An 18,218-nucleotide genomic window follows, 5' to 3' on the forward strand; every position below is an offset into this window, starting at 1 on the left:
AAATTATTGAAGCACGAAGGAGACAGATCAGGCCAGTCACCAGAGTAACACACGTTAAGGTACCTGTCGTTTGTTTACTTGACTATATGTTAATAACCTAACTACTCAGATAAAACACATTATTCTCACCTCATCTAGATTTGTAGCTATCAGTATTGCTGCCAAAATTGTATCACCAGTGACGATATCATTGATAGTTATGCAGCAAGGAAATCGAGGCGTGTCCAGTTTTAAGACAGATACTGCCCTTCATCTGCTGTAATAGATCACAGAATACTATTTTGAGTGTCTTTTTTGTTTACCCAGTTTATGCACCTGGCGTTAAATATTTGTAGAGATCTCGCCTAGGGCACCAGATTGCCCAGAAATGCCTCTGCACACACATATATACACTCACCTAAAGGATTATTAGGAACACCATACTAATACTGTGTTTGACCCCCTTTCGCCTTCAGAACTGCCTTAATTCTACGTGGCATTGATTCAACAAGGTGCTGAAAGTATTCTTTAGAAATGTTGGCCCATATTGATAGGATAGCATCTTGCAATTGATGGAGATTTGTGGGATGCACATCCAGGGCACGAAGCTCCCGTTCCACCACATCCCAAAGATGCTGGGTTGAGATCTGGTGACTGTGGGAGCCATTTCAGTACAGTGAACTCATTGTCATGTTCAAGAAACCAATTTGAAATGATTCGAGCTTTGTGACATGGTGCATTATCCTGCTGGAAGTAGCCATCAGAGGATGGGAACATGGTGGTCTTAAAGGGATGGACATGGTCAGAAACAATGCTCAGGTAGGCCATGGCATTTAAACTATGCCCAGTTGGCACTAAGGGGCCTAAAGTGTGCCAAGAAAACATCCCCCATACCATTACACCACCACCACCAGCCTGCACAGTGGTAACAACCATGCCACGCTCAAAATTGCTTAAATCACCTTTCTTTCCCATTCTGACATTCAGTTTGGAGTTCAGGAGATTGTCTTGACCAGGACCACACCCCTAAATGCATTGAAGCAACTGCCATGTGATTGGTTGATTAGATAATTGCATTAATGAGAAATTGAACAGGTGTTCCTAATAATCCTTTAGGTGAGTGTATGTTTGCGAGTGGGAAGTACGGCGATACCTGTGATGGTTGAGTAGCACAGATATTAAAGCCTTAATTGATATTGAGTTCGAGAACTGTGTCTTTCATCACTCATGGATCACTACTACAGTTGGTTTAAAAGAACCCTGTATGTTGGGTTGTGATGTGACATGATGGGACATGACTCACTTTTAAAGCAATCATTTTTTTTGTGACAAAATGTTTATTTAACTTGCCCACACATGTACAAGTTAACATTTACTAATTCATTTGTATTTCATGAGTAAAGAATGTGGCTATTTCAGCAAGACAATTACCTACACATATACCTCAAAATATAATAAAATATAATGTTCCCCTTTATTGTCACAATAGCATATGCCAGGGGTCTCCAATTCTACTGCTGGAGAGATTCTATCCTGGTTGTTTTCACTCCAACCCTAATTTAGCTCACTTGATTCAAATAATTAGAGAGTAACTGAATGACGCTGCATATACATGGGGTTGGAATGAAAATGACCAGGACAGTATCTCTGGAGCAGGGTTGGAGACCCCTCTAAGGTAGGCTATTGTCTTTCAATACATAATGTATTTTTTAGATTAGCTCTTTCACTTGTGTTGTGTAAGTCTTGACATGGATTTGTAATGTGCAGTTTTTGTTTGAAAACATTGGGTGCTCTAGAAATGTCAGTACATCATGAGGGGATATCATTTGGCTTGCTTAAAGTCTGGCAATTTTCTTTTCATACTACTTTCTGAAATGTACAACGATAAAAGCTCTGACATTGTTGTAATGCCTTTCTTTTGATACATTGCATTACATATGACTAGTTTATATACTACACCAGTGTTCTCACACATTGGTCCTTTAGACCTTGGGTGCAGGCTTTATATCCAGAAATACTAATGGCATAGAATTAGGGGGAATGGGGGCGTGACCCCCCTGGAGAAAATGCTGGGATCCATTGACCCTGACCCCTCCCAATCTACAGTACAAACCTATTCCATTGAGTAATACACATTGAAGAAATCATTCTATTTATTACTCGTCTGGACTATATTAGCTGAGTAATGTGTTCCTACTGGGCAGGAAACAACCTGCACAGTAAGTTTGAGGTCCCAGGCCTACATATTGTAAACATTGTTTTACATCTGAAAGCTGATGACCAGAAGTAGAGAAAAATAGATTAAACTTGGCATGGAAGACTTTACATCTTGGCATTACCAAGGATGGATATTTATTATGAGCTTTGCTGTTTAAAGAGTATATTGTGCATCCTTTTTGCTTGAATGATACTGCTAGTAATGTAAACTTAATACAGTTTTACATAGTTTAATACGTCTGAATGCCTATAAATACACCTATAAGTCTGAATGTTGGGGTTCTTATATATTTCATGCAGTGTCTATGGACCTTAAGTTAACTATTGCAATCCCAAAGTATTTGTTGTGGTTATGCAGGCATCAGAGCACAAGGCAATACAATTATAGGCCTACATTTGATACATACATTAATATATTGTAGTAATAGCAACTATTTAATTAAAGGTGAGATAACCCAAGGAAGGCTTTAACACCATCATAACCCTCAATAAACATTAGGTGATCTACCAATGCCATTGCAACCCTGAGTGTGTTTAGGTGTTTCGATATTGGTGAATAGGTCTCTAATATCTGCGATAGATGAGCAGAAAGCATTGTTGTGTTAATGATCATTCCACTATGGATGTCTCAACTTCGAAACTACTAAAACAGTAACCTACCGATTCAAATCAAGTCCCATCACCAGTAAAGCCATAAAAATAATTTGACAGTGTAGCAACCAATACAGATCATTTGTCATTAGAATTAATGAGAATTAAACACACAAAAATAAACGATTCCGTGACTTTTTCCATTTGCATGTTCCGAATTTGAAAACATCCACGCACAGTCCTATGAGAGCATCTCTTTCTTAGTAGGTTTTATGACGGACAATAGAGCAATCGACCGGAGGAAATTGTTTACTTTTGTGCAGCGCAGTTAATATAGCAGGTGCAACAATTTATTTATTCAACAGCTGATATCTAATGATGTTGTTCAGACGACAGGTAACACGTTATAGAGACGCGAAATAGAGGCGCGTTCATGTTAAGATCTCCAATTATCAATTCACTCGTAAAAATGATACGCGTGTCGTCTGTAGGCCATTTATGTCTAATCGTTGGCGTGACGTGTTTGTGTCGTGTGTGTGTTATGGACGTGTCGTCAGTAGGAAAAAACTCGTCTCCATTGATGGACTGTGTTAATTTAAGATGTAATTTTAAGGCACTGTTCAGACGTTAAGTGACGTTCAGTAGCTTCCCTAGTCCTATTAAATGTACGAATCACCCATCATACTGTTGAAGTCTAACACTTCCCCAAGTTGGTTTGTTGGAAAGGAGAATAAAACACCAGGAGTCAGGTTAATTACCATACCGCATATTCCGTGTATTACAAAAGCTTTTGGAGACAAAGTGTCCCAGCAACAATGTCTGAACATGAACAGTCATAACAGCATTATCTATACTTGGGGGGTTGAATATGCCAAGCATGTGGGCCATTGGTTCAATTTATGTTCTATACCTTATATGTGTAAATGCAGCACAAGCGTCATCTTTGCACTTTGTGGTTTCTGTCTTGTCTATTCTTATTTCAGCCCTGTCCAGAATGTGTGTGCGTTATTAATTTGTTTCCTGTTCTTCTGACACCCAAGCTAAATCGTCTCTCTCTCTCCCCAGCAACAGCCTAAATAAGATTTCCTGTTTTTCTACTTGCAACTTTCATTTTCAGCATGCTACAGACATTTAATATGTTGCCTCAATGCTCAAAACAGTTTAACAACTTATACAATAAGTATATCCACAATTCCCCCTTTTGATCTCTCCCCAGAGAGATCACCCCTAATCGCCAAGCTCCAGTTCTCCCGGGTCGTGCTGCTCCAGTAGAGGCATAAGCATCCCTGGAGGTGGTCCTGGAGCCTTCTCAATGGCTGTAGAAATCACTCTCATTGCGAGCCCTCTTATGCATGGGATACAACAACACCCACAAGTAACCATTATAGCACAAAATGTAGCAAGCGATAAAAGAACAGACATTATCAAACCTTTCCACTGGTCAAACATCGAGGTCATCCATTCCTCCAGCGGATTATCTATCCCAGAATGCTCGTATGCGACCCTTTGACATAGTCCAATTCAATGCCCCCAAATTTCCTCAAGCAGGTGTCCTCAGGTGGGGTCGCGAACCTCTTCGCTGGGGGAATGAAGACCCGATGCCAAACTGGGAAACCTGTAACAACACACAACACACATATCAATAATCCACCAATGTCCATGTACCACTTCATTCTATTCTCATCTCCTCAGACCTTTCTCTGTAACCCTGTCATCTTGGTACGAGTGGTAGGACCCACTCTGTGTCCTAAACCCCCTTTTGTTACAGTATTCTTCAGTTCCTTCCCCTAAGAGTCCATTCCCCTGGCGCCGTCCTTTGTCTCCTTCTCTCGCACGTAGTCCCGCAGTATCCTGCGATCCGCTCCAGGTTCTGGTCCAGCGGGTGCAGGTCCCTCCGTTCTCCGACTCTGTTGGTGAATTCTTAAACAAGAGCTCGCAATTCATCAAAATACACTCAGTGACCACTTTTCCCCTTCCAGGACCGCAGGCCCTGCGGCTGGTCCTGGAAACTGTCTCCCCGTCAGCAGCTCGTATGGGGTGAACCCAGTGGTCTGATTTAACGAGCACCGAATCGTCATGAGTGCCAGTGGCAGTGCATCCACCCAGTTCAATTTAGTCTGTGCACATATCTTAGCCAACTTGTTTTTTAAGTTTTGGTTCATCCTTTCTACCTTTCCCTGGGACTGTGGGTGGTATACTGTGCCAAAAGCATGTTTTAGGCCCAATAAGCTCTCTACCTTCTGTAAATCACTGTTCTTAAAGTGAGTCCCATTGACTGACCTGATTTTCTCTGGGAAGCTGTGTCTGGGAATGTACTGGTTCACAAACACTTGATCACTGTCTGACTGTCCTCCCTTCTTGCCGGCCAGGCTTCTGGCCACCCTGTGAACATGTCCACACACACTAACATGTAATGGCACCCCCGTACTGTTTCCCCCATGTCCGTGTAGTCTATCACTATCTCTTGTCCAGGTCTCGTCGTCATGGGGAACGGTTTTGGATTGTGGTGAGTGCAGATGGTGCATGCCCTAGTGTAGTTGCGTACCATGTCTACCATAAACGGGTGCCACCAGTGGCACAAGTTTCTTAAAATTTGAGCCGGCCCTACATGGCCCAACCCATGGGCTTCTGCAAATTTATCTCCTTGCATGGCTGGTGGGAGTATTACTCTACCGTCTGGCCCTCTCCAGAGCCCTTTTGTCTCTATTGCTCCTCTCTGTCGCCAAATAGTTTTCTCTTGTGGGGACGCCCCCTTTTGATGTCTCACTAGCTCATCTCTCTCAGGGCCTTCTCCCCACCCCACTTCCTCTTCTGCTCTTACCATCATCACTCGCGGAGTGTACCCTGCTGCCTGTTTTGCTGCTGTGTCTGCCGCTTGATTCCCCTTAGCTACTGCACTATTTGAGCTATCGTGTCCTTTGCATTTTATGATGCCTACCTTTTCGGGCAGGTCTAGGGCCTCAGCTAGTTCTCTCATCTCCGCCTCGTGTTTAATCGGTTTGTCCCCTGCTGTTCTAAACCCAGCTTTTAACCACTGTCCTAGCTCCATGTGCGCTGCGCCTACCGCGTATGCCGAATCTGTGTAAATGTTTGCTCTCTTCCCCTTGGCCTGCATCACTGCTCTTACTTCTGCTCTCTGAGCTGACTGCAGCCCCTGGAGCCTCTCTGTTTTCAGTGTGACTAAACCCTCTGGTGTTAGTTTCACTACCGCAAAGGCCGCCCTCAGCCCATCTTGTTCGTGTCTGAAACAGCACCCATCAGTGAAGAAGTCCTCTGCCCCTGGGAGGGGTTCTGACTCCAGATCGGTTCGTGTCTTACTCTCACTCACTACCTCTTGCGCGCACTCATGTGGGAGCCCTGTCCCCATCTGGTCTGCCATATTTATCCCCTTGTGTGTGAAAGTCAAATTTGGAACCCTGAGAATTTTGCTTAGGTGTTGTTGCCTGAGGGAAGTCATAGTGAATATCTGTGAATTTACATACGGCACTACACTGTGTGTTGTGAGTATCAGAAGTTGATGTCCCATTACTTATCCATTACATTATTTGTGTAACGAGGACGCACGTGGAGGACGCGCGTCAAGGACGCGCGTCATCGCCGGCCTTCTAGCCACGCCGCTCCTCCTCCCACGGCACTGTCCTGTCTTGTTATTGCACACACCTGGTGTCCATTCCCTCATTAGATCGCATATATACGTTCCTGTGTTTCTGGCTGTCTTTGTGTGGTATTGTTCTATGTTCAGTGTTCTTTATTTTTGCCTTGTGTGGTTGTTTTGCGGTTGTTTTGCGCTTGTGCATTATTTTAGTATTGCGTGCCTTGTTTGTTCAGAAGAACGCAATACATTGACTCTACTGCATCCCTGCATTCGACTCCTTTTTTGCAACACACACCACTAAGACACACTATTACAGAATACCACACCCGCCGAATGAAGTCAGCGGGGAGCGACCTGCTTCACCAGCATGGGAACATGATCGCGTCCCTGGGGGAGGCCGTGACGGAGATGGTCCACGCAATGCGGCGGTTGGAGGCAAGGCTGCCATCTGAGCAGCAACCCCCGACACACAACCCGGCTGGAGTGCCCCTGCCATCGTCTCCACCGTCGCCGAGGAGGACCATACAGCTGAGCCTTCCCTAGGGATTCGGCGGGGACGCTGCCCAGTGCTCTGGGTTCCTGCTCCAGTTGGAGCTCTACTTCGCCTCCATCAGCCCTCACCCGGGGGATAGGGAGAAGGTCTCGGCCCTTGTCTCCTGCCTGAGGGGCAAGGCGTTGGACTGGGCCAACTCCGTTTGGTCCACTAACGGGCCGGAGTTGGCCCATTACGGGGCGTTCGTCGGCCTCTTCCGGGGCGTGTTTGATAACCCGCCCGACGGCAGGGAGGTCGGCGAGCGTCTCGTGCACCTGAGGCAGGGGACAAGGAGCGTACAGGCCTTCGCCCTGGAGTTCAGGACCCTGGCGGCGGGGTCGGGCTGGAACGACAGGGCACTTATTGATCATTTCCGGTGCCACTTACGGCCTGACGTCCGTAGGGAGCTGGCATGCCGGGACGCCATGTTGACATTCGACCAGCTCGTCGACATGACTATCCGGCTGGACAATCTGCTAGCCACACGCGGACGCACCGGGAATGATCTGCCCCCTCTGGTACACCCCGTTGCCAGACCTGAACCCATGGAAGTGGGAGGCGCCGCACGAAGGGAGATGGTGCGGCCTAGGGAGTGTTCCTTTTGTGGGAGGAAGGGACACTCTGCCTCCTACTGTTTCCGGCAAGAAAGGGTCAAGCGTAGGAAGCCTGACACCCCTACACTGAGTCAGGTGAGTAGACCACACACACTGTCGGGTCTCTCTGGGAATCACATGACACTTTTGGTGGCCTTCCCTGATTTTCCTGCTAACTCTCAGTGTAAGGCGCTCGTAGACTCAGGCGCAGCTGGGAATTTTATGGACAGCGGTTACGCACGGAAACTGCGCATTCCGCTGGTTCCATTGTCTCAACCTAGGTCCATTACGGGCTTAGACAGCAAACCACTAGGCACTGGTCTCGTTGAGCACGTCACGGTCCCTATCACGATGACCGTACAGCACGCCCATACTGAACTAATTGAATTCCATGTTATCCACTCACCTGCTTTCCCTGTGGTGCTGGGTCTTCCCTGGTTGTCGGGACACAACCCGACTATTTCCTGGTCGCAGAGAGTGTTGACAGGGTGGTCTCAGGGGTGTCAGGAGAGGTGTCTATGTGTTTCCGTAGGTGCGACCTCGGTGGAAAGTCCAGACAGTGTCCCCGCAGTGCGCATACCCCCGGAATATGCCGATTTAGCGCTGGTCTTTTCTAAGGCCATGGCAAGTCGTTTGCCACCACATCGGCCCGGGGATTGTGCTATAAATCTAAAGGGAGACGCTGTGCCGCCTTATTGTCATGTGTATCCCCTGTCGCAGACTGAAACGGCAGCGATGGAGACCTACGTGGCCGAATCCCTGCGGCAGGGGCAGATCCGCCGTTCCACCTCGCCCGCCTCCTCGAGTTTCTTTTTCGTGAAGAAGAAGGATGGGGGTTTGCGTCCATGCATTGACTACAGGGCGCTGAATAAACTGACGGTCCATTATTCATATCCCATCCCCCTTATTTCCCAGTACATCGAGTCAATGCATGGGGCGCGGTTCTTCACGAAACTGGACCTCAGGAGCGCGTAGAACTTGGTGAGAATCCGAGAGGGAGATGAGTGGAAAACAGCCTTCAGCACCACCACGGGGCACTACGAATACCTGGTGATGCCGTATGGGTTGATCAATGCTCCGGCAGTGTTTCAGTCCTTTGTGAACGACGTGTTTAGGGACATGCTGAGTTGTGGTTTACATCGACGACATCCTCGTGTATTCCACTACGCGTGCTGAACATGTGTCTCTCGTTCGCAGGGTGCTGAGGCGGCTGTTGGAGCATGGCTTGTACGCTAAAGCAGAGAAGTGCGCGTTCTTCCAGCGAGCCGTCTCCTTCCTCGGGTTTCGAATTTCTGCCGATGGGGTGGAAATGGAAGTTGATCGTGTGTCAGCCTTGTGTAATTGGCCCGTTCCTACCACGGTTAAGGCGGTACAGCGGTTCATTGGGTTTGCCAATGAACCTTCAGCGGGCGTTGCGTGACGATCCTGGGCCTCCTGGGTGTCCTGCGGGTCGTCAGTACGTCCCGCTGGATGTCCGTGACCGTCTCATCTACTGGGCCCACACGTCCCCTTCCACGGGTCACCCAGGCATAGACCGTACCGTGCGTGCTGCCTTACCGACAAGTACTACTGCCGACGTGGTGTTCGGCGCGCGTCATCGCCGGGCCTTCTAGCCACGCCGCTCCTCCTCCCACGGCACTGTCCTGTCTTGTTATTGCACACACCTGGTGTCCATTCCCTCATTAGATCGCATATATATAAGTTCCTGTGTTTCTGGCTGTCTTTGTGTGGTATTGTTCTTTGTTCAGTGTTCTGTAATTTTGCCTTGTGCGGTTGTTTTGCGCTTGTGCATTATTTTAGTATTGCGTGCCTTGTTTGTTCAGAAGAACGCAATACATTGACTCTACTGCATCCCTGCATTCGACTCCATTTTTGCAACACACACCACTAAGGCACAGTATTACAATTTGAATGAGTCTCGCCACCCCCGCTGCATGCTGTGTGCAGGTGGGGTGCCTTTTTTCGGTTTTGTCAAATCCTACGCTTATGTACATTTTTTTCTGAAACAGGACCCCGTTCATGACTAGTCCTGTTTCAGAAACATCTAGAAAAAAAGTCTAACACTTCCCCGAGTTGGTTTGTTGGAAAGGAGAATAAAACACCAGGAGTCGGGTCAATTACCATACTGCATATTACGTTTATTACAAAAGCTTTTGGAGACAAAGTGTCGCCGCAACAATGTCTGAACATGAACAGTCATAACAGCATTATTTATACTTCAAACACGCCTAGAAAGTGGGGGGTTGAATATGCCAAGCATGTGGGCCATTGGTCCAATTTATGTTCTATACCTTATATGTGTAAATGCAGCACAAGCGTCATCTTTGCACTTTGTGGTTTCTGTTTGTCTATTCTTAATTCAGCCCTGTCCAGAATGTGTGTGCGTTATTAATTTGTTTCCTGTTCTTCTGACACCCAAGCTAAATCGGCTCTCTCTCCCCAGCAACAGCCTAAATAAGATTTCCTGTTCTTCTACTTGCAACTTTCAGTTTCAGCATGCTACAGACATTTAATATGTTGCCTCAATGCTCAAAACAGTTTAACAACTTATACAATCAGTATATCCACAATACCTAGGCCTATTAAATGCACGAACCACCCCTCATACAGTCGGTCAGTCACTCACTTGGTGGAAAATATAAATATTTTCGCTTATGCGGTCCGGCCAAATTTAAGAGACCACTGCACCTTTTTCTTTTCTTTCCATAATAGTTGAAAAGGAACGTTCTAAATAAGGAACAGAAGCGTTCAATTTGCAGTGGTCTCTTAATTTTAACCCCTGTGTTCCTCACTCAAAACCTTCCTTTTCGACATTTTTGGAAAGGAAAGAAAAAGGTGCAGTGGTCTCTTATTTTTTTTCCTGAGCTGTGTTTTGGATTGACTGAGAGCATTGTATTTGTACAACAATAAAATAAATCTTGGGGAATACGATTTGCCTAATAATTGTGCTTGCAGTGTATAAAAGCAACCCACTCTCTTCCTTTTGCGTACATATAACACAGGTTCACACTTCACAATTTCGTGCTATGCATACGCCAAAGTCCTTTTTTGCGTGCTTTGCAGACACGATCTCCTCCCATTAAGAACTATGCGATATTCAAGTTTTACCTTTACCCTTTGACGTTCTTTCAAGAAAAAAGTTAATCTATGGCTTTTAAACGATTAGTCAATCTTCGGGAAATCCGTGCCTCGATGATGGTGACGTCAAATAGGTTTCAGTTGGTGCGTTTCAATGAAATTATTTTAATGACCATTATTATTAATGGTAGGAGATCGCGTCACAACTGCACGCAAAAAAGGACTTGTGTGAACCCGTGTTATATGTACACAAAAGGAAGAGAGTGGGTTGATAAAAGACACATCTAACTTGATGAAAAACATATTGCTCGTGCTCAGGCACCTAAATTGTATTATACTTAGATATATAAACGAAACGTGACATTCGGGGTATGTCCCCCCGGTTAAGGACATTTTTACTTTATATTTATATATTTGTACTAAACTGTACTTTTTTATTGGAATTGTATGTCCCTCAATCGAATAAGATATTATTTTTTACAAATGTATTTTTTTAAACATATAATGAAAAAAATGAGCGCACATTATGAGAAAGGGACAAATTCTTCCACATTTCTTCTTAAGAAAAGTGAATTATGATAATAATTACTCAGTTGCTTGCATGTATAATGAACCCCTTCACTAACTAATTGTAAAAAAGGCTTTGATTTGCTAGAGATCATAAAGATAGGACTCTGGAGCAATGGAAAAGGTCACGTGGTCTAATGAGTGTATAAGCCTCTGGAGGTAATGTTCTTTGATATGGGGTTGCTTCAGTTGGTTATGTCTAGGCTCAGCAACATTATGTGGCAATAAAATGAAGTCAGCTGAATACCTGAATGTACAGGTTATTCCATCAATGGATTTTTTCTTCCCCGATGGCACAGGCATATTCCAGGATGAAAATGCCAGGATTCATCGGGCTCAAATTGTGCCAGAATGGTTCAGGGAGCATGAGGAATCAATTTCACACACAAATTAGCCACCACAGAGTCCTTACTTTAGCCCCATTGAAGGTTTTTGGGATGTGCTGTAAAATACTTCATGGAGTGGTATCACTGTCCTGTCATCAATACAAGATCACAATAATTAATGCAATAAATGTTGTGATGTTCCATAAGGTTGTCAGAAAAATGCCACAGCGAATGCGCGCTGTAATCAATGCTAGGCCTGATGTCCTCTAGTGGGACCATCACCATGCAGCTCAATTGGCATTCGCCAGAGAACACCAGAATTGGCAGGTCCACCATTGGCACCCGTTCTCTTCACAGATGAGAGCTAGTTCACAATGAGCATATGTGACAGACGTAAAAGAGTTTGTAGACATCGTGGTGAAAATGATGCTACCTGCAACAAAAACCAACAACAAAAACCAACGACTGGTTTGGTGGTGGGTCAGTGATCTTCAGGGGATGCATGTCCTTGGAGGGTCGCACAGAACTCCATGTGAGTGCCAACGGTACTGCTTTTAGGTACTGGGATGAAATCCTCAGACCCATCGTCAGACCTTATGCTGGTGCAATGAGTACTGGGTGGGCCCTGGATTATCAAAAAAATAAATAAATAGGGGAAACACTGAATATGGCAACAAATCTTGTCAACATTACAATATACATGTCCACCCTGTTAGGCTGGTGTCCACACTGATAGTTGAATACGGCTAACAGGGTGGACATTAACAGGTTAGACATTTTGAGCTAAAGTTAGCTTTTAGGCTTCCTGTGTTTGCATAATGGCTAGCATGACCTTGAACACTTCATGAGGAATTTAAATATTTTCACAAACATTGAAATGATTCAATTGGATTGATCTAGGCCTAACAGGTTGGTCAAGTAATGTTCAAACACATCAAACTCACTTAATAAAAACATTAAAATCTCTTTCTTGTCGTTACTCATAATTATTTAAACTGAAATACAATTATTTGATTGGAAATATAGCTGTCGATTAAGACGATTAAGTTAACATTTTTATGAGCTAATTGCAGACTTTTACCAAGCGAACATTGATGCTACTTTCTGCACAACTATCATGTCTGCGGTTTCTGTCAATTAAACTTTTAAATAAATGAGAAATTGCAATTTCCCAAAAATGTTTTTGATAAAGTACAATAAGCCACATTAGAACAAAATGAAAGTATAATTAACATAATATTTAACGTAGTGCGTTTACGTGAAGGATGTTCCGGTTTTTAAAAGAGAAATAGCCTACACGTTCAACCCGTCATTATAACATGAATATTTTGTGAGGTAAATAAATATTTTTTCCTTAAATTTCTAATAAAATCGCGTTTGAAAACAGAACATGTAATGTGTTTATTTACTGTGGGCTAGATCGATGAATGACTGTTAATTAGTCCACATAAATTCAAGGAGATGTACGCGTGAGACAACGAGCCGGTTACAAGACCAACGACTGTACAATCATATGCCGTATCAGTTATTCACGCTAGAATCGCCAGCACCTTTTCGATAAATATATGAAGTATTTCGTTGGTTTTATCGAAGGTCTTATGAAATACAATAATACGAAAAAAACATTATTTCAAAGAACACGGGCTTTAGCGTTTCCGCTCGTTTTATAAGGCTCTAATCAGAAATTAAAATCCATCACAGTAATATTATTCATTGATTAGTCCATTAGAATCGTTTATTACTAGGCTCAATACAGGTAAAACGATTCCAACATACTGTCAAAGAGTTCTGAAATAGTCAAGAATATCGTTTTTATTTTCTATCCCAAATAATGAATTGTGTTATACAGTCGAGGAAATACATAGGAAGCCGGATCATCATCATTGTTTGATAAATTAATCAACGAAATGTCATACATTCAGACAGATTATTTGATATTTTGTTTCACTCATAATTAAAAAAAAGTCTTTCATGAGATTGTATTACTAAATCTAGAGAAAATAAAGATTTTGAACGTAGCATTGTCAGTTTAAGGACCAAAAACGAATGTACTATAGCCACAAGACCAAATTACCATGATGCAGTTGCACTATTTACAAGGATCAACTGAGAGTTGAAATGTTTCCCACGTTCATGGTGCTGTAGAATATTATCTAAGCTACAGTAAAGGTTTAATTCTGACATTGTTAAAATAATGACAATATTAAAGGGGGATTCAAATTAGTTTTTTTCCCCGTAAATGCTTACCATGAGTTTATGTGCTGACATTGGCATTAAACTACTGCCATTATGACGTAATAATGTAACGGAGGTTTAATCTCAGCCAAAATGCTGTTTCCACTCATTTATTGATTCACTTTTACAGAGAGAGGTACATGTCGTCTTTAGATAGTTTTATTATGTATCACTGATGCATAATCAAGGCAGGAAAAATAGCTAACTTGACAAACTCAAGGAGAGAGAACTCACACTCAAGAAGGAGAGAGTAACGTCATGTCAACCTCGAGGAAGAAAAACGCTGCTTACCAAGGCCACCAGGACAAACCTACCACTCCTGTAAGTATCTTTTTTTTTTTTTTTTTTAAATGTCCCCTTCCTTAATAAGCTTACCATTATTACTGGTAATTTGCATTAGAATTTCAAACGTGTACACTATAGTTAATTTATTATCCTAGCCAGGGGAGTAAGCTTTGTGAAAGGGTGCTAGCGGCTAAGCGGGTCTTGGGTGTGGTGCTGAACTTATATCTGGGTTGCGTATCGCGTTGTCCTTGGCAACGCAGCGGACCCGTATTCTTCTGTGTGATTTGCAAAACAAGTCTGCGCGAGTATGCCTACTCGGGAATACAAAGCAAAAAAATTAAATCTTGTCAGCGGCTGTCTAAAACCCAACACCCCTACTTCTCTGTATCCTTAACATTGTCATAATCTGACACATCATAATGCATTACACCTATTGCATTAAATGTTTCTACTATTTGGACAACTTCTATTCTTCATAGAGTACCAATGTGATCCGGAATCCTATCCCAGATGGCCAGCGTTGCTTAGTCAATGAAGACAGGATTCGGCAGATGGAGAGATCCGAGAGAGAGGCAATGGAGGCTAAGGCCAAGCAGATAAGTGGCATCTATGAGAACTATGTTCAAACAGCTCTCATCAGGGTTGGCAGGAACGTGTCACACCACTTTGCTCAGAGCACACCACTCCACAAACCTCCACCTAGGACTTTTCCCAGAACGACTGAACATGTTGTTCTGCCCCGACTTAATAATGTCATGGGGGTGGACAAAGCCAATGGCCAAGACAAAGATCTCTGCTTGGAGTCTTTCCGGTTGAAGGGGTCATTGAGCAGCAGCATGCTTCGAATTCCTGTCCCTCCTCGTTCTTCTTCTCCCTTCAAGAAAGAAAAGAAGAAGAAAAAGAAGAAAGGCAGGCTGGAAGTCGAAGCCCTCAATGTCCAGTCGGACATTAACAATGACATCACACCCATCGACCTGTTTGAGAAATCGAAGAATATGCAGGTTCACCTGAATCAGGAGGCATGGAAGGTAGGAAGGGCTGATTTTTGTAGCCTAACTGTTTTCAATTAGGGTTATAGTGGGACTGATACTTTGCCAAACCAGACAGCATCCACGGCTATAATGAGGCTGTATATGACAACATGGCCCTAGAATGGATCATAAAGATTGTTTAACGTACATGTTTATGTAAGTGTAAGAGTACTAACTAGAACTATTTTGTGATTTCATCCAAAGGTGGTTAAGGAGTTGGAGGCCACGGGCAGAAGGTATATAAACCCGGTCAATTCCACAGGGGAGAGAACCACCAGCTCCCTGGGAACCCTGAGCTCAGTGGATATGGAGACCCCAGAGGAGCTACGCTGCTACTTAGAATTTGGGACCCCGGACGAGCCACGCAACCCCACACCGATTCCTTCACCCCCTCCTACCAAGCCCACAAGTAAACTGCTTCAGACACCTAAGTTCTTTCGCACTGCAAGGGCAGCTTCCAGCTCAGGTCAGTCCTATACATATAGTTACACTAATTTTAAATAGTCGATTATTAGATAGAATGGAGGAAGCTTTCAGTGGTGCACAGTCCAAAAGTCAGATTAAACAAAGAGGAAACTAAACTAATTAGTCATGATTTATATACTGTAATTGGCCTACAATATTCTGTATATATATTTAATTTATATTTGATAGCTCTCTTATGTAATTATTATTATTATTTTTCATGCACTCTGAGATTATTCCTCTACTATGAAAGCCCTTTACAAATGCAAAAATTATTATTATACTCAGGTAACTGAAACAATTTAGGGGTTTAATGTAGACTTAGATGGGGGTAATATGGAGATTTGGAATCCCCCCCATGCGTTTTAATGACATTACAGAGTTCCACTTACTGTTTTACTGCATCTGAATAGAACATTTCATGTCATAATGGGCGAGGATGTGCCAGTGTTAAAGGCATAGAGATATGTATACATATGAATGTATAAATCAAGAAAATTAGATTAGACAGTATAGAGAAATACAATAGATATATACACTGTCAACCCATAGACAAGAAGGTAGCCAGTGAACCTACGAGCCATATAGTGGAGATTAAAGACCAGGCCAGATTGCAGCCACTGGACAACCCAGAGCAGGCCCTGGATAAGACCTTGAAACTGCTCAGCTCTGACTCAGTTGACTGGTGAGCATTTACTATAGGCAAGACTGTTGGAGCTAAGCTAAGGGAAACCCAGTATAGCATCCTTGGAAATGTAGATGTGAACTATATAGATTAGAAACTAAAGTAATAAAGAGTCTCAACAAGTCCTAATTGATCAACATTATGTTCACAAATGAAAATCTGAGGGACATTTTCCCTGTTGAAAATGCAGGGAGAAGAAGATTGAGGGCTTGACCAGTCTCCGTTCAATGGCTCAGAACCACAAAGAACTGCTGATGCCAAGACTGCATGATGTCTGCCTGGCAGTTATAGACGAGGTACCTGGGTTCATTTGATGCCTTTCTGATTCAATCACACACATCTGGTGCATTTGAACAATAGGCAAAGTATCCTGGCAGATGTTTCTGAAGTTCCTGTGTTGTACTGCTCAACATTAATAGCTGGTCCTGTGTGTGTTGTTGTGATTCAGGTGAAGAACCTGCGCTCTGCAGTGTCCCGTGCTGCCATGGTAACACTGGGTGACATGTACGTCCACCTTCAGAGGGCCATGGACTGTGAGGTGGAGGTGACTGGGCGCGTGCTGCTGCACTTGGCTAGCTATGCCAATGCCTTCATTCGCCAGAGTGCGAACACCGCCCTGCGTCACATGGTGCAGTCCTGCAGCCCTACACGCGTCTTGAAGGCCCTGCTCGCCGGCGGGCTGAGGTGAGTGAGGAAAATCAGTCAGTTATTCAGGAGTGAATTCTAACTGGCAACATTATACAATGTCTATAAGCCCTGTCACTGATGATCTCTGTTTGTTCCTCCTCAGCCACCGTAATGCTGCGGTGAGGGGTAGTGCTGCTGAGCACCTGAAGAGTCTGGTTGAGGTCATGGGGGCAGCTCACATTCTTTCAGGGAAGAAAGACCTCACTAAGCACTTCCTGATTGCGGTCAGCAAACTAGCTGTGGACCCTGCACAGGATGTCAGGTAAGAAACTACTCCTATTGTTTCTACACCTTTTCAGCTGAATGTTTTATATATATCTTTTAAAATGAAGATTTGGGACAAAGGCCTAAATTGGGTTGAAAGTTACCCTTAAAAGGGACACTTTGAAACTCTGGTATTCAAGCCCTTGTTTTACCAGGATCTTGTGAAATCCTTTATATTGCACATTGAGGTATTATAAATGCATCCAAAGGTTATTCTGACTCTGTAAACAAAATAATACCATAATCTTGCAATAACCCAATGGCTAGCTTACAACGAACACCAAAGTTTTCTCAGGTTTCCTGCGGTGCAAGATGTTTAGTAACATATAGCCAAAACTGTTGATATATTGACTGTTAAAGATGAAATCTCTTTGTCCGCAGGCATCATGGCCTGAGTATTCTGAAAAACCTGGCCACTCATGGCAGCTTTGCTAAAATGTGGCAGAAATCTACTCAGAAAAAAGAGCAAGATTCTTTGAGGGACGTCATTTTAAAGCTCAACCTCAAAGCAAGGTACATTTCACTCTGGAGAAGTTAAAGAAGTCTGAGCTCATATAATTACACAATACCAATTAATTCAATATAATATAACATTGAATCTTTCTTTTCTCTCTTTCCACAGGAAATAATCCCTACCATCTAAAGTCCCACCTTCACTATCAAATATGAATACATTTCCCAACTTAAGCACTACAGAACCTTTGAACTTGTTTCCAAATGTTCAAACATTTCAAAATCAAAGTTTCTGTAAGGTTAAAATATGAATTGTATTTCAGTGAGGACATTTGAGTACACTAATTTCACCATGACAAAATTTTTTACACTGTTGGTTTCTGTCCACATTAGAATCGCCAGAAATTCTTTGGAAAATAAATGTGTTTAATGTGTTTAATTGAAAGTTTGCTACTATGTCAGTTCATTCTTTAAATTTTTTTTTGAGTATACAGTGATCAGCCATAACATTATGACCATTCAGCAAACACAAGTAGTTTTTACGACATACTGACAACATATGTGTTGGTTCTGGTTTAGTACTGTTTATGTAAAACAACTACGTATCTACAAAGTAAAGGTGAAAGACTAATTTT

At 43.3% G+C, this 18,218-nt stretch overlaps 1 protein-coding gene across 1 annotated transcript; it reads left to right on the top strand.

Moving 5' to 3' along the window:
• The first annotated feature begins 16,391 nt into the window (after positions 1-16,391).
• On the top strand, positions 16,392-17,985 carry LOC109616082 (TOG array regulator of axonemal microtubules protein 1-like). The gene is made up of 5 exons (XM_020049504.3): positions 16,392-16,475; positions 16,628-16,863; positions 16,970-17,128; positions 17,512-17,643; positions 17,753-17,985. Exons 1-5 carry the CDS (start codon positions 16,407-16,409, stop codon positions 17,757-17,759), a joined length of 603 nt encoding a protein of 200 aa, XP_019905063.2. The 5' UTR covers positions 16,392-16,406; the 3' UTR covers positions 17,760-17,985.
• Positions 17,986-18,218: the final 233 nt, after the last annotated feature.

The sequence above is a fragment of the Esox lucius genome, chromosome 9 (genome assembly GCF_011004845.1).
Source record: "Esox lucius isolate fEsoLuc1 chromosome 9, fEsoLuc1.pri, whole genome shotgun sequence".
Classification (NCBI taxonomy): domain Eukaryota; kingdom Metazoa; phylum Chordata; class Actinopteri; order Esociformes; family Esocidae; genus Esox; species Esox lucius.

What these genes read in the sequence shown, in the direction of transcription:
- LOC109616082 (XM_020049504.3), top strand. Translation starts at nt 16,407, where the DNA reads ATGGCTCAGAACCACAAAGAACTGCTGATGCCAAGACTGCATGATGTC. An exon ending in CTGCTCGCCGGCGGGCTGAG is followed by an intron (nt 16,864 to 16,969) that starts GTGAGTGAGGAA and finishes GTTCCTCCTCAG; the next exon opens with CCACCGTAATGCTGCGGTGA. An exon ending in GACCCTGCACAGGATGTCAG is followed by an intron (nt 17,129 to 17,511) that starts GTAAGAAACTAC and finishes CTTTGTCCGCAG; the next exon opens with GCATCATGGCCTGAGTATTC.